This window comes from Caenorhabditis briggsae (assembly GCF_000004555.2).
Source record: "Caenorhabditis briggsae complete genome, chrIV, whole genome shotgun sequence".
Taxonomy (NCBI): Eukaryota; Metazoa; Nematoda; class Chromadorea; order Rhabditida; family Rhabditidae; genus Caenorhabditis; species Caenorhabditis briggsae.
Window position 1 is genome coordinate 15,102,503 of NC_013487.2, and position 10,399 is coordinate 15,112,901.

At 36.1% G+C, this 10,399-nt stretch overlaps 2 protein-coding genes across 2 annotated transcripts in view; both read right to left on the bottom strand.

Moving 5' to 3' along the window:
* The window catches only part of CBG24237, a gene marked incomplete at both ends in the record, with an annotated part of 10,265 nt that extends 6,116 nt beyond the window's left edge, over nucleotides 1–4,149 (bottom strand). The window contains 6 exons of the mRNA XM_045236245.1: nucleotides 230–559; nucleotides 2,018–2,135; nucleotides 3,029–3,102; nucleotides 3,398–3,482; nucleotides 3,593–3,744; nucleotides 4,033–4,149. Of these exons, the coding sequence (XP_045091286.1) occupies nucleotides 230–559; nucleotides 2,018–2,135; nucleotides 3,029–3,102; nucleotides 3,398–3,482; nucleotides 3,593–3,744; nucleotides 4,033–4,149 (876 nt within the window). The remainder of the gene's footprint in view (nucleotides 1–229; nucleotides 560–2,017; nucleotides 2,136–3,028; nucleotides 3,103–3,397; nucleotides 3,483–3,592; nucleotides 3,745–4,032) is intronic.
* Nucleotides 4,150–4,961: 812 nt separating this feature from the next.
* Nucleotides 4,962–5,897, bottom strand: CBG24236 (the record flags this gene model as incomplete). Its single annotated transcript, XM_045236246.1, has 2 exons — nucleotides 4,962–5,040; nucleotides 5,839–5,897. The coding sequence occupies 2 exons, from the start codon at nucleotides 5,895–5,897 to the stop codon at nucleotides 4,962–4,964; spliced, it is 138 nt and encodes a 45-aa protein (XP_045091285.1).
* Nucleotides 5,898–10,399: the final 4,502 nt, after the last annotated feature.

Genomic DNA, 10,399 nt, shown 5'->3' on the forward strand with positions numbered 1-10,399 from the left:
ATCGTGCATGTCCAGATGTCAGTTTGGGCTTTTTTTAGAGCAATTTTTAGGCTATTTTCGGGTCAATTCTCCCAACTTTTTAAGGTAATTTTGATGCTATTATAGAACTAGACGTTCTAGAACCGTTCTGGAACGTCTAGAACGTCTAGAACCCTATTTCAGTCGAATTCTGGTCATTTTTACACATGTTTACCGGTATTTTCTCGAATTTTCAAGTCTAAAAACTCACACAGGCGCTCCCGAAGCATCGATTCTCTGGAGTGTTCCATCCAACGAGGAAACCAACAACGAATCGTTGGATGTCGGATGAAACATGACCTGAGTGATGCCCTTCTTCGCCACCATATACGTAGAGGTGATACTGGCTGATCTCGAGTTTCGCGCATCGATTAATCCAATGATTCCGTCGTCGGTTCCACACGAAATCAGATTGGATTGGGCCGGATGAGAGCAGAGGGCAGTGATTGGGTCCAGGGTCTTCTTGGATGGGATCAACGTTTTGATGGGGTCCAGTGAGGGGGTGGCTGAAAATATATGGCGCATTTGGAGGGAAAATGTGCTGGAATTCGGTCTGGAATTGTCTGAAAATCGTCTGAAAATCGCCTTAAAATGACTGAAATCCGCCTAAAATCGTGCGAAAATCGCCTTTGGACCGATTGCTTGGCCTATTCCGGCCTAGCTTAGGCCATTTTCAGCCAATTTTTAGCTCAAACGCGCCAGTTTGAGCATTTTGAGCCTATTTTAGACCGATTTCAGGCCATTTTTAGCCTACTTTTGATTAATTTGATCATTTTCGGCCTATTTAGGCCATTGCCGGGCCTTCAAAAAATTGGTCAAGGCCCGGCCCGGCCAGGAAGGCCCGGTTTTTTTTTTGGAGAAATTTCGACCAAAAAAATTGTTGTCCGGGCCTTCAACGATTTTTGCAAGTATGCGTTTTTGGACCATTTTGGGGCTTTCTAGAACCAAATTCAGCCAATTGTGACTATTTTTAAGCCATTTTCAACCATTTTCAGACTATTCCAGGCCATTTGTAGGCCATTTCAAGATTTTTTTTCCTACTATTTTAGGCGCCAATTTTAAACCATGCTAGGCCCTCCTTTCAGGTCTTTTTAGCTTTTTTGGACCAATTTGGATCAGTTTAGGCCATTTTAGACCAATTTCAGGCATTTTCAGCTTGTTTTTGGACCATTTCAGACCATTTTTAGGGCTTTTCAGCTTATTTTTGGAGAGTTTCAGGCCACTTTGAAAGCATTTTGAGTTATTTTTAGACTGTTTGGACCATTCCAGGGCACATTTAGACCATATCAGGTCATTTTTAGCTTATTTTTGGACCAGCTTGGATCATTTTAGGCCTTTTCAGCTTATTTTTGGTCCAAATCAGGCCATTTTCAAGCCATTTTCAAGCCTTTTCAGCTTATTTTTGGACCATTGCATGCCACTTTTAGGCCGTTTCAGGCCATTTTTAGACATTTTTAGCTTATTTTGTGGCTTTCTAGGACCAATTTCGGCCAATTTGGACCATTCTAGGCCACTTTTAGGCCTTTTCCGCTTATTTTTGAACCATTTCAAGTCATTTTTAGAGGATTTTAAGCCATTTTTAGACCTTTTCGTATTATTTTCAGACAATTTCAGGCCACTTTTGGACCAATTCAGGCCACTTTTAGGCCGTTTCAGATTATTTTCGGACAATTTTCGGCCATTTTTAGGCCTGTTCAGCTTATTTTTGGACCATTCCGGGTCACTTTTAGGCCATTTTTTGGACCAATTGTAGGACAGTTTCAGAGAATTTATGGGAAATTTCGGACCATTGCAGACCATTTTAACACATTTTCCTACTATTTTCGGTCAATTTTGAACCATTTTAGGTCATTATAAAACCTTTTCACCTTCATTTTGGACCATTTCGGGTCGTTTTCAGCATAATTTGAGCTCAAAAAACGCCCCAAATCCTACCATTCTCACTATTATCCATTCTCAAATCCCAAAACGTGATTTGTCCATTCGAATCACCGGCCACGGCGACGTTCGACGAAAAAGTGGTACAAATCGACCGTATTCCGGCTTGTCCGGAGAAGATTCGTGTCGATTTCGCGGTTTCCACGTCCACCGACGAGAGAGTACCATTGGAAGAGGCGCTGAGAAAAATTGGGGTTTTTAGGGCGTTTTAAAGGCTTAAATTCGGGTTTTTCAGCTCAAAAATGAGGTTCTAGGGCCTAAAATGGCATTTTAGAGGTTTAGAATCGATATTTTAAGCTGAAAGCATTTTTTGGCTAAAAATTCTAATTTTTTAGAGCTTAAAATCGTGATTTATGGTCAAAAATCGTCGTTTTCAGGCAGAAAATTCGGAATTGAAGGTCAAAAATGGGGATTTTAAAGCTTATAATGACATTTTCATACTGAAAATCACATTTTTTAAAAAAAATATTGGGTTCTCTGGCTGAAAATATGGATTTTGGAGCTCAAAAATCGAATTTTCAGAGCTTAAAATAATAGTGATTTAGGGTTGAACATCGCATATTGGAGGACATTTTTGGACCAATTTTTCGAGACATTTCCAATTTTTTAGGCCTAAAATTCGCATTTTTGACAGTTTTAGAGGAGACATCTTCGCCACAAAAACGAGGCTTTTTTCAGCTTTAAATTCATATTTTAAACTGAAAATTCAAATTCAATTTTAGCTGGAAATTTGAGTTTTTAGAACTTAAAATCGTGATTTTTGGACTAAAAAATTGGATTTTTGACTGAAATTTTTTCAATTTCAGAGGGGCTTTTTTTCGGTCGAAAATTGCATTTTTTCCAGCCTAAAATTTGAATTTAAAGCTGCAAATTTCGATTTTTAAACCTTAAAATCGTGATTTTCGGTCAAAAATCGCCTTTATTTGGCTAAAAATTTGGGTTTTCTAGCTGAAATTTTCGATATTTTAGAGCAATTTTCAGTGTTAAAACCGATTTTCGAGCCCCAAAATCGCATTTTTGACACGTTTGGACCGAATTTTAGTCTAAAAATCATGATTTTTATTGAAAATACCTCAAAATCGCATTTCCATTGAGACAAATCGCTCGACTGGCACATCCATTGTGAATCGATGGGATACGAGACATCTGGAAGAGATTTTTGACGTTTCTAGGTCAAGATTTGGCGGGAAATTCGAATTTTTGGGTCGGAAAACTAGTTTTCAGGCTTTTAAAGGCTCGAAATCGACCTAAAACTCTATTTTTAGGCTTAAAATCGTCTACAAATGACATTTTTCAGGCAAAAACTTCCAGATTCTTCCTGAGCGAAAATTCTAGAATTTTGACCTTTTTTTGACTGAAAATAGTTGAATTTTCAGCTTTTTTGCGCTCAAAATAGCTGAAAAATTCAATTTTTGAGCCTAAAATCGCCCAGAGATCCTACCAAAGCCAAATCCTCCTTATCCGTATTGAACATCGCTAGGGATCCATCTGCATACCCGATACACACTCGGTTATCGGTCATTTTGCTGAAAAATTCGAGAAAATTGGCTGAAAATCGGCTATTTCGGACCATTTTTTACGATTTCTGGGTCAAAAAACCTGGATTTTCCCGATTTTTCGACTAAAAATCACTTACCAAGCATCATTTGGGTCCACATCTGTATTTTTGATCGACAAAACCCGGAATGGATCAATTCCATCGTCTCTGTCCCATAAGGCGACACATCGGCCACGTCCCTTGCCGAGGAGCAGAATCTCCGAATTACTGTCGTCTTTGGTGAAAAGGACCTGAAAATTCGGGATTTTTGGCTGAAAATGAGCTAAAAATCATGTTTTTTGAGTCAAAATGAGCCGAAATAAGCTGAAATTGTGCTAAATGGACTGAAATTGGTCTAGGTCGAAATTTATAGTTTTTCTTTGCAGTTTTTGAGCTGTAAAATTGAGTTTTAGAGATTTTAATCACTGAAAATCGACTTTTTCTCGCTTTTTTAGCCTAGAAACTTTGATTTTTCGGCATTTTTCAGAAAAAAAATTTTTTGGCTTAAAACTAAGCTTTTTGTCCAATTTTTTACACACTTTTGACAATTTCACATCGGCATGCTGCATGGTTTCTGGAGCCGACATCAGCTGTTGTGCTTCGGTTTTTTGTGGATTCAGGAACACATCGGTGTTCGACGCGATGGTTACGGTCATTTTTAGTGCTGAAAATTGATTTTTTTTCAAAAAAATTACCAAAAACCAGTGAAAATCGCGGAAAATCGAGTTAAAAAGTCTAAAAGATGCGAATTTAATTCAAATAAATTCTCTGCTAAACAGGCGCAGGGCGGGAGAACGGAGTGTCGCAGGTGAATTTTTGGAGGGAAACCAACGGGATTCAAAAAACTAGTTTTTTAAATCAGCCGCGATTTCACCCATTTTCAGCAAACTCCGAATCAATTTTCATGATTTTTGTATCTAAAAAAGAGAATGCAATTGAGAAACTATTATTTATTCAATTTAGTTATAATGATCCGATAATGTAAAAATTAGAGTTTTTATATCGAATTATTCTCCAGGAACTTCCGATGGGTTGGTGAGCACACAATTGACTTCAGTCAGCACCAGAGTTTGTCCGTCAGCAGTGAATGTCCAGAAAAAATTAAAAATTTTTTGAAGAAAAAAGTTTTGGCGACAAAAATTTTTTTGACCTACCAAGCTCCATTAGAGCACACAAACTGTAGTGCAATCGTGTTTTCGAAGTAGTCGAGCCATTCTAATCGGTTTCCCACGAGTGCAGCCCTCAAAGGAACCTCCGGATTCGAATTTCTGAAAAATCGATAATTGATTTTTTGGCTGAAAAAGTCTGAAAAAAAATAGACTATAACAAATCGAAAAAATCAGAAAAAATCAATACTTCATTGTTAAAAACCCGCACGAAAAAATTAATTTGTCAAATTTAACAGTTTCGAAATAAAATTTTTTCGAAAATTCTTAAATTTCTGAAAAATTAATTAAAACAAAAATAATTATTTTCCAGTCGGCGGATTTGTGAGAATACACTCCACAGAAGTCAGCACAAGTGTTGATCCCTGTGCTGTATAGGTCCTGCAATTAGAAAAATCGATAATTGATTTTTCGGACAATTGTTGGGCTAAAAATTGCCTAAATTCCACAAAAAAGGCTCAAAGCAGTATAAATCACATAAAAATTGACTTAAAATCGACTAAAGACATTGAAAATGGCTTAAAATCTGCCAAAATCACAAAACTCTGTGTGTCTGTATGTCCGGATGCCTGTATGTCCGAAATCTGCGTAAAATGGCTCGAAATAGTCCAATTTCCATGAAAAATGGCTTAAAATAGTTTAAAATTTAGAAAAATTGCTTAAAAACTGACCAAAAACCTCAAAAAATGGCCAGAAATCACAAAATTTTGTGTGTCTGTGTGTCCGGATGTCTACAAATTGTTAAAAGTGTCGTAACTAGCTTAAAGTAGTCAAAATGTCACGAAAAACCAATTAAAATTACTCAAAAATTACTGAAAATCACTTAAAATGGAGGAAAATCGCAAAAAATAGCCTAAAACATACCGAAACCACGAATTTATGTTTGTCTGTGTGTCCGGATGTCCGGAAAATGTTAACATCATTGAAACTGGGTTAAAAATGGTCCATTTTTTATGAAAAGTAGCTTAAATTTTGCCAAATTATTCGAAAAATGTAATAAACTGAATATAATTAACGAAAAATCACTCGAAATATACCATAACTAGGCTCAAACTAGACCAAATTTCACGAAAAATGGCTCAAAATGTGTGTTCTGTGTGTCCAAATGTCCGGATGTCCACAAAAACCTTACCAACTGCCTCCCTGGCACTGAAAAGTGGACGATGCGGTATTCTGAGCGTATTCCAAATAGTTAATCTCATTTCCCACGATGGCCGCATACAAATCCAGTGACGCATCAGTGGTTCTGGAAGAAATCGATTGAAAAAGTGGGCGGAGCCTATGGGTTACTGTAGTTTTTGAAAAAATACAGTAATCCTGAAGAATTTGAAGAATTCGAAAAAAGAGCAAAAAATCGCGCTAGAAAACAAAAAAGAAAAATTAGAAAAAAAATATTACTGTAGGATTAGGTTACTGTAGCAGAATAGAGTTTGCGGGATTAATGTGGCATTGGGTTACTGTAGTTTCAAATTCCTCGGGTAACTGTAGATTGTAGCAGAATAGGGTCCAAGCTTTTGGGCCACTGTATTACTGTAGATTCGAAAATCTTGCTTACTGTAGTTTTCAAGGAAGACTGTAGATTCTCTTTTTTGGATTACTGTAGTTTTGAATGAGCTCTGTAGATTCCGGTTTCCCGATTACCGTAGTTTAGGATTACTGTAGTACTGTAGCTGAATAGGGCCACTGTAGCATTACGCTACTGTAGCAGAATGCTGTAGTTGAATATTTTCAGGATTACTGTAGAATCTTCATAGATTACTGTAGCATGGGGCCGCCGGATTACTGTAGGTTGAAGTACTGTAGGCTATAGGATCTGGTTACTGTAGTTTCAGATTCTTCGGATTACTGTAGATTTGAATTACTGTAGTTTTGAACGGTCACTGTAGATTTGCTGGAATACTGTAGAATCTTTATTGAATATTGTAGCATTGGGATACTGTAGGCCAAAGTTTCGGGTTACTGTAGTTTTGAAGGGTTTCTGTACAATCTTGAAGGATCACTAATCTTCCTGGGTTACTGTAGATTCCTATTTTGGATTACTGTAGCGGAATAGAGGGGTACTGTAGAGCGAAGTTTTTTTTTGGATTACTGTAGCAATGGGCTATTGTAGCAGAATAGACAGGTACTGTAGTTTAGTAGAATTACTGTAGATTCCCATTCTTCGGATTACTGTAGTCTTCCATGGTTACTGTAGATTTCAGTTTTCGGATTACGATAGTTTTGAAGGGTTACTGTAGCTTCCGATTTCTCGATTACTGTAGCTTTAGAGGAATACTGTACTTTGGATCCTCCTGGGTTACTGTAGATAGGAATACTGTAGTTGTTCTGCTTCAGAATTAATGTACCTAGGGTAGAAGGGAAAATTCCTGGTTACCGTAGATGACCAAGGCGTACTGTAAAGAGTTCTGACCCCCTTGACTTGGATTACTGTAGTCTTAATCGACTACTGTACCTTCTAAAGTTACTGTAACCCCAAAATACGCAAAATTTGCAGCTTTTGCGTTGGAGCGCATTTGCTGGCTCCGAGAATTCACTTTTTTTTATTTGAAAAAGTGGTTTTCGAACTCACGAGCAAGTCATGGTTACTGTAGTTCGACACGTTAGACTATTATACACATAGGAAGGTGTTCCATCAGGAAAATCAGAACTCGTTAGCATATACGGTACTTCTGGGCAGCAATCTGCAAAAAAAATTTGAAACTTTTTTTGGAAAATTTACAGTGAGACGCTGTGCAGCAAATGCGCTCTAGAGAACCGTCCAGCAGAGCGCATTTGCATTTTTTTTTGGAAAATTATGAACATTTGGATTACTGTACTCACCAGTGGGAGCAACAGTGGTGGTAGTGGTTGTGGTTGTGGATGTGGTGCTGGTACCTGTGAAACGTGAAGAAAAATAGACAAACAGACACACAGAAGGACTTTTTTTTTTGAAAATTTGAAAAATATTTTTCATCTTTTGGTCTAGAAAATTCGCCCAAGTCTATGGAAACTTATTTTAATGTACTTGTCTTGATGAGAGCTTCAAAATGAGCCCAAACACGACTATGCTCCGCCCACTTTGAATTTTCAGCCGCGTCGCTGTCGTGCGTCGCGTGTGCAAAGGGAAATCTCAAAGTGGGCGGAGACTAGTAGTGTTTGGGCTCATTTTGAAGCGCGTTTTAAAATAAATACATTGGTATAGCTCTTGATGCAAAAAAAACCATCAAATTTAGGAAAAAAATCTGAAATTTTGCAAAAAAATTTTTTTTGAAACTTTTTCCCAAATTTCAGTTTTCCAAAATTAAAAATTTTTTAACTATTATGTGATTTTCTTGACATTCTGACACACAGACACACAGAGAGACAAGACAGTTTTGTGATGGACAAACAGACACACAGATGGGAATTTTTGAAATTTAAATTTTTTTTGTAGTTTGTAGCCCCGACTACATGACTACAAAGACTAGTTTTGTAGTTTGTAGTCTAGACTACAAACTACAAACTACAAAAACTACAAACCTGTTGGCGATGGAGTGGTTCCGGGTATCGTTTGTAGACACGTCTCTGTGATTAGCGTCATCCTGACGATGAGCAAAAACACCTGAAATTGTGATTTTTTGGAAAATGATAAGAGATAAATGATTTTTGATATGAATTTTGAATTTTTCAGATTTTTTAACTCTAGAAATTGGGTTTTTTACACCTAGACTTTTTGGCTGAAAAAATGGAAAAATTTCAAAAACTCAAATTTTTGAATTAAAAAAAAATCAAGTTTCTGGGAAAACTATCAGAGATAAGTGATTTTTGATAAGAAAATTGGATTTTTCAGATTTTTTCAGCCCTAGACAGTCTTTTTTGGCTTGCTAATTAGGAAAAAACTCACTATAATCATTCCCGAAGAACGGGAAGAAATGTGGCGGAGCCAATAATATTGGAAGGGGGGAAACTGATAAGAATTGGATACCCAAATTTCTGAAAAAAAAAAATTAAAAAAATTTTTAAAACATTTAAAGAGTTCATGAAAAAATAAGAAAAATTCGGGGGGTTTTTTTTCCAAGATTCAGAAACTGAAAAGTCCGGAAAATCAAAATTTCGGATTTTCAGGTCTTTTTTTACTGATTTTGAACTTTAGGAACAACAACACTGGGTTTGTCGGAAAAAATGCTTTAAAATGAGCCCAAACACGACTAGGCTCCGCCCAATTTGAAATTTCCCTTTGCACACGCGACGCACGACCGCGACGCGCCTGAAAATTCAAAGTGCGCAGAACCTAGTCGTGTTTGGGCTCATTTTGAAGCTCGTGATGATCTCTAGTTAGGTAGATACAGTAAAATGAACTGAAAATAGTTTATATTTCAAAAAGTGAAAACCAGAAAAACATTGGAAAAAATGAAAATCTCGGATTTCTGTAATTTTCCGGGCCCTTTTGTTTTCAGGGCCCCTAATAGAAGGCTCTAACAGAAAGGCCCTCCGAAAGGGGCTCGGAAAAATATAAAAGGACCCCCTCTAATAGCCTGCCCTTCTAATACAGGTTTTACGGAAAAAATGGAAATTTCGAAATTTTCGAATTTTTTACAAGAAATGAAAATTCTCGAAAACTCTTAAAAATTCAGAAGTCCAGGAATTCAGAAACTCGGAAATTCAGATATTCAGAAATTCGGAAATTCAGAAATTCGGAAATTCAGAAATTCAGAAATTCAGAAATTCGGAAATTCAGAAATTCAGAAATTCAGAAATTCGGAAATTCAGAAATTCAGAAATTCAGAAACTCGGAAATTCAGAAATTCAGAAATTCGGAAATTCAGAAATTCAGAAATTCGGAAATTCAGAAATTCAGAAATTCGGAAATTCAGAAATTCAGAAATTCAGAAATTCGGAAATTCAGAAATTCAGAAATTCGGAAATTCAGAAATTCAGAAATTCGGAAATTCAGAAATTCAGAAATTCGGAAATTCAGAAATTCAGAAATTCAGAAATTCGGAAATTCAGAAATTCAGAAATTCGGAAATTCAGAAATTCAGGAATTCAGAAATTCAGAAATTCAGAAATTCAGAAATTCAGAAATTCAGAAATTCAGAAATTCGGAAATTCAGAAATTCAGAAATTCGGAAATTCAGAAATTCAGAAATTCAGAAATTCGGAAATTCAGAAATTCAGAAATTCGGAAATTCAGAAATTCAGGAATTCAGAAATTCAGAAATTCAGAAATTCAGAAATTCAGAAATTCAGAAATTCAGAAATTCAGAAATTCAGAAATTCAGAAATTCGGAAATTTAGAAATTCAGGAATTCAGAAATTCAGAAATTCGGAAATTCAGAAATTCGGAAATTCAGAAATTCAGAAATTCGGAAATTCAGAAATTCAGAAATTCAGAAATTCAGAAATTCAGAAATTCGGAAATTCAGAAATTCAGGAATTCAGAAATTCAGAAATTCAGAAATTCAGAAATTCAGAAATTCAGAAATTCAGAAACTCGGAAATTCAGAAATTCAGAAATTCAGAATTTCAGAAATTCGGAAATTCAGAAATTCAGGAATTCAGAAATTCAGAAATTCAGAAATTCAGAAATTCAGAAATTCAGAAATTCAGAAATTCGGAAATTCAGAAATTCGGAAATTCAGAAATTCAGAAATTCGGAAATTCAGAAATTCAGAAATTCAGAAGTTCAGGAATTCAGAAATTCAGAAATTCAGAAATTCAGAAATTCAGAAATTCAGAAATTCAGAAATTCAGAAATACGGAAATTCAGAAATTCGGAAAT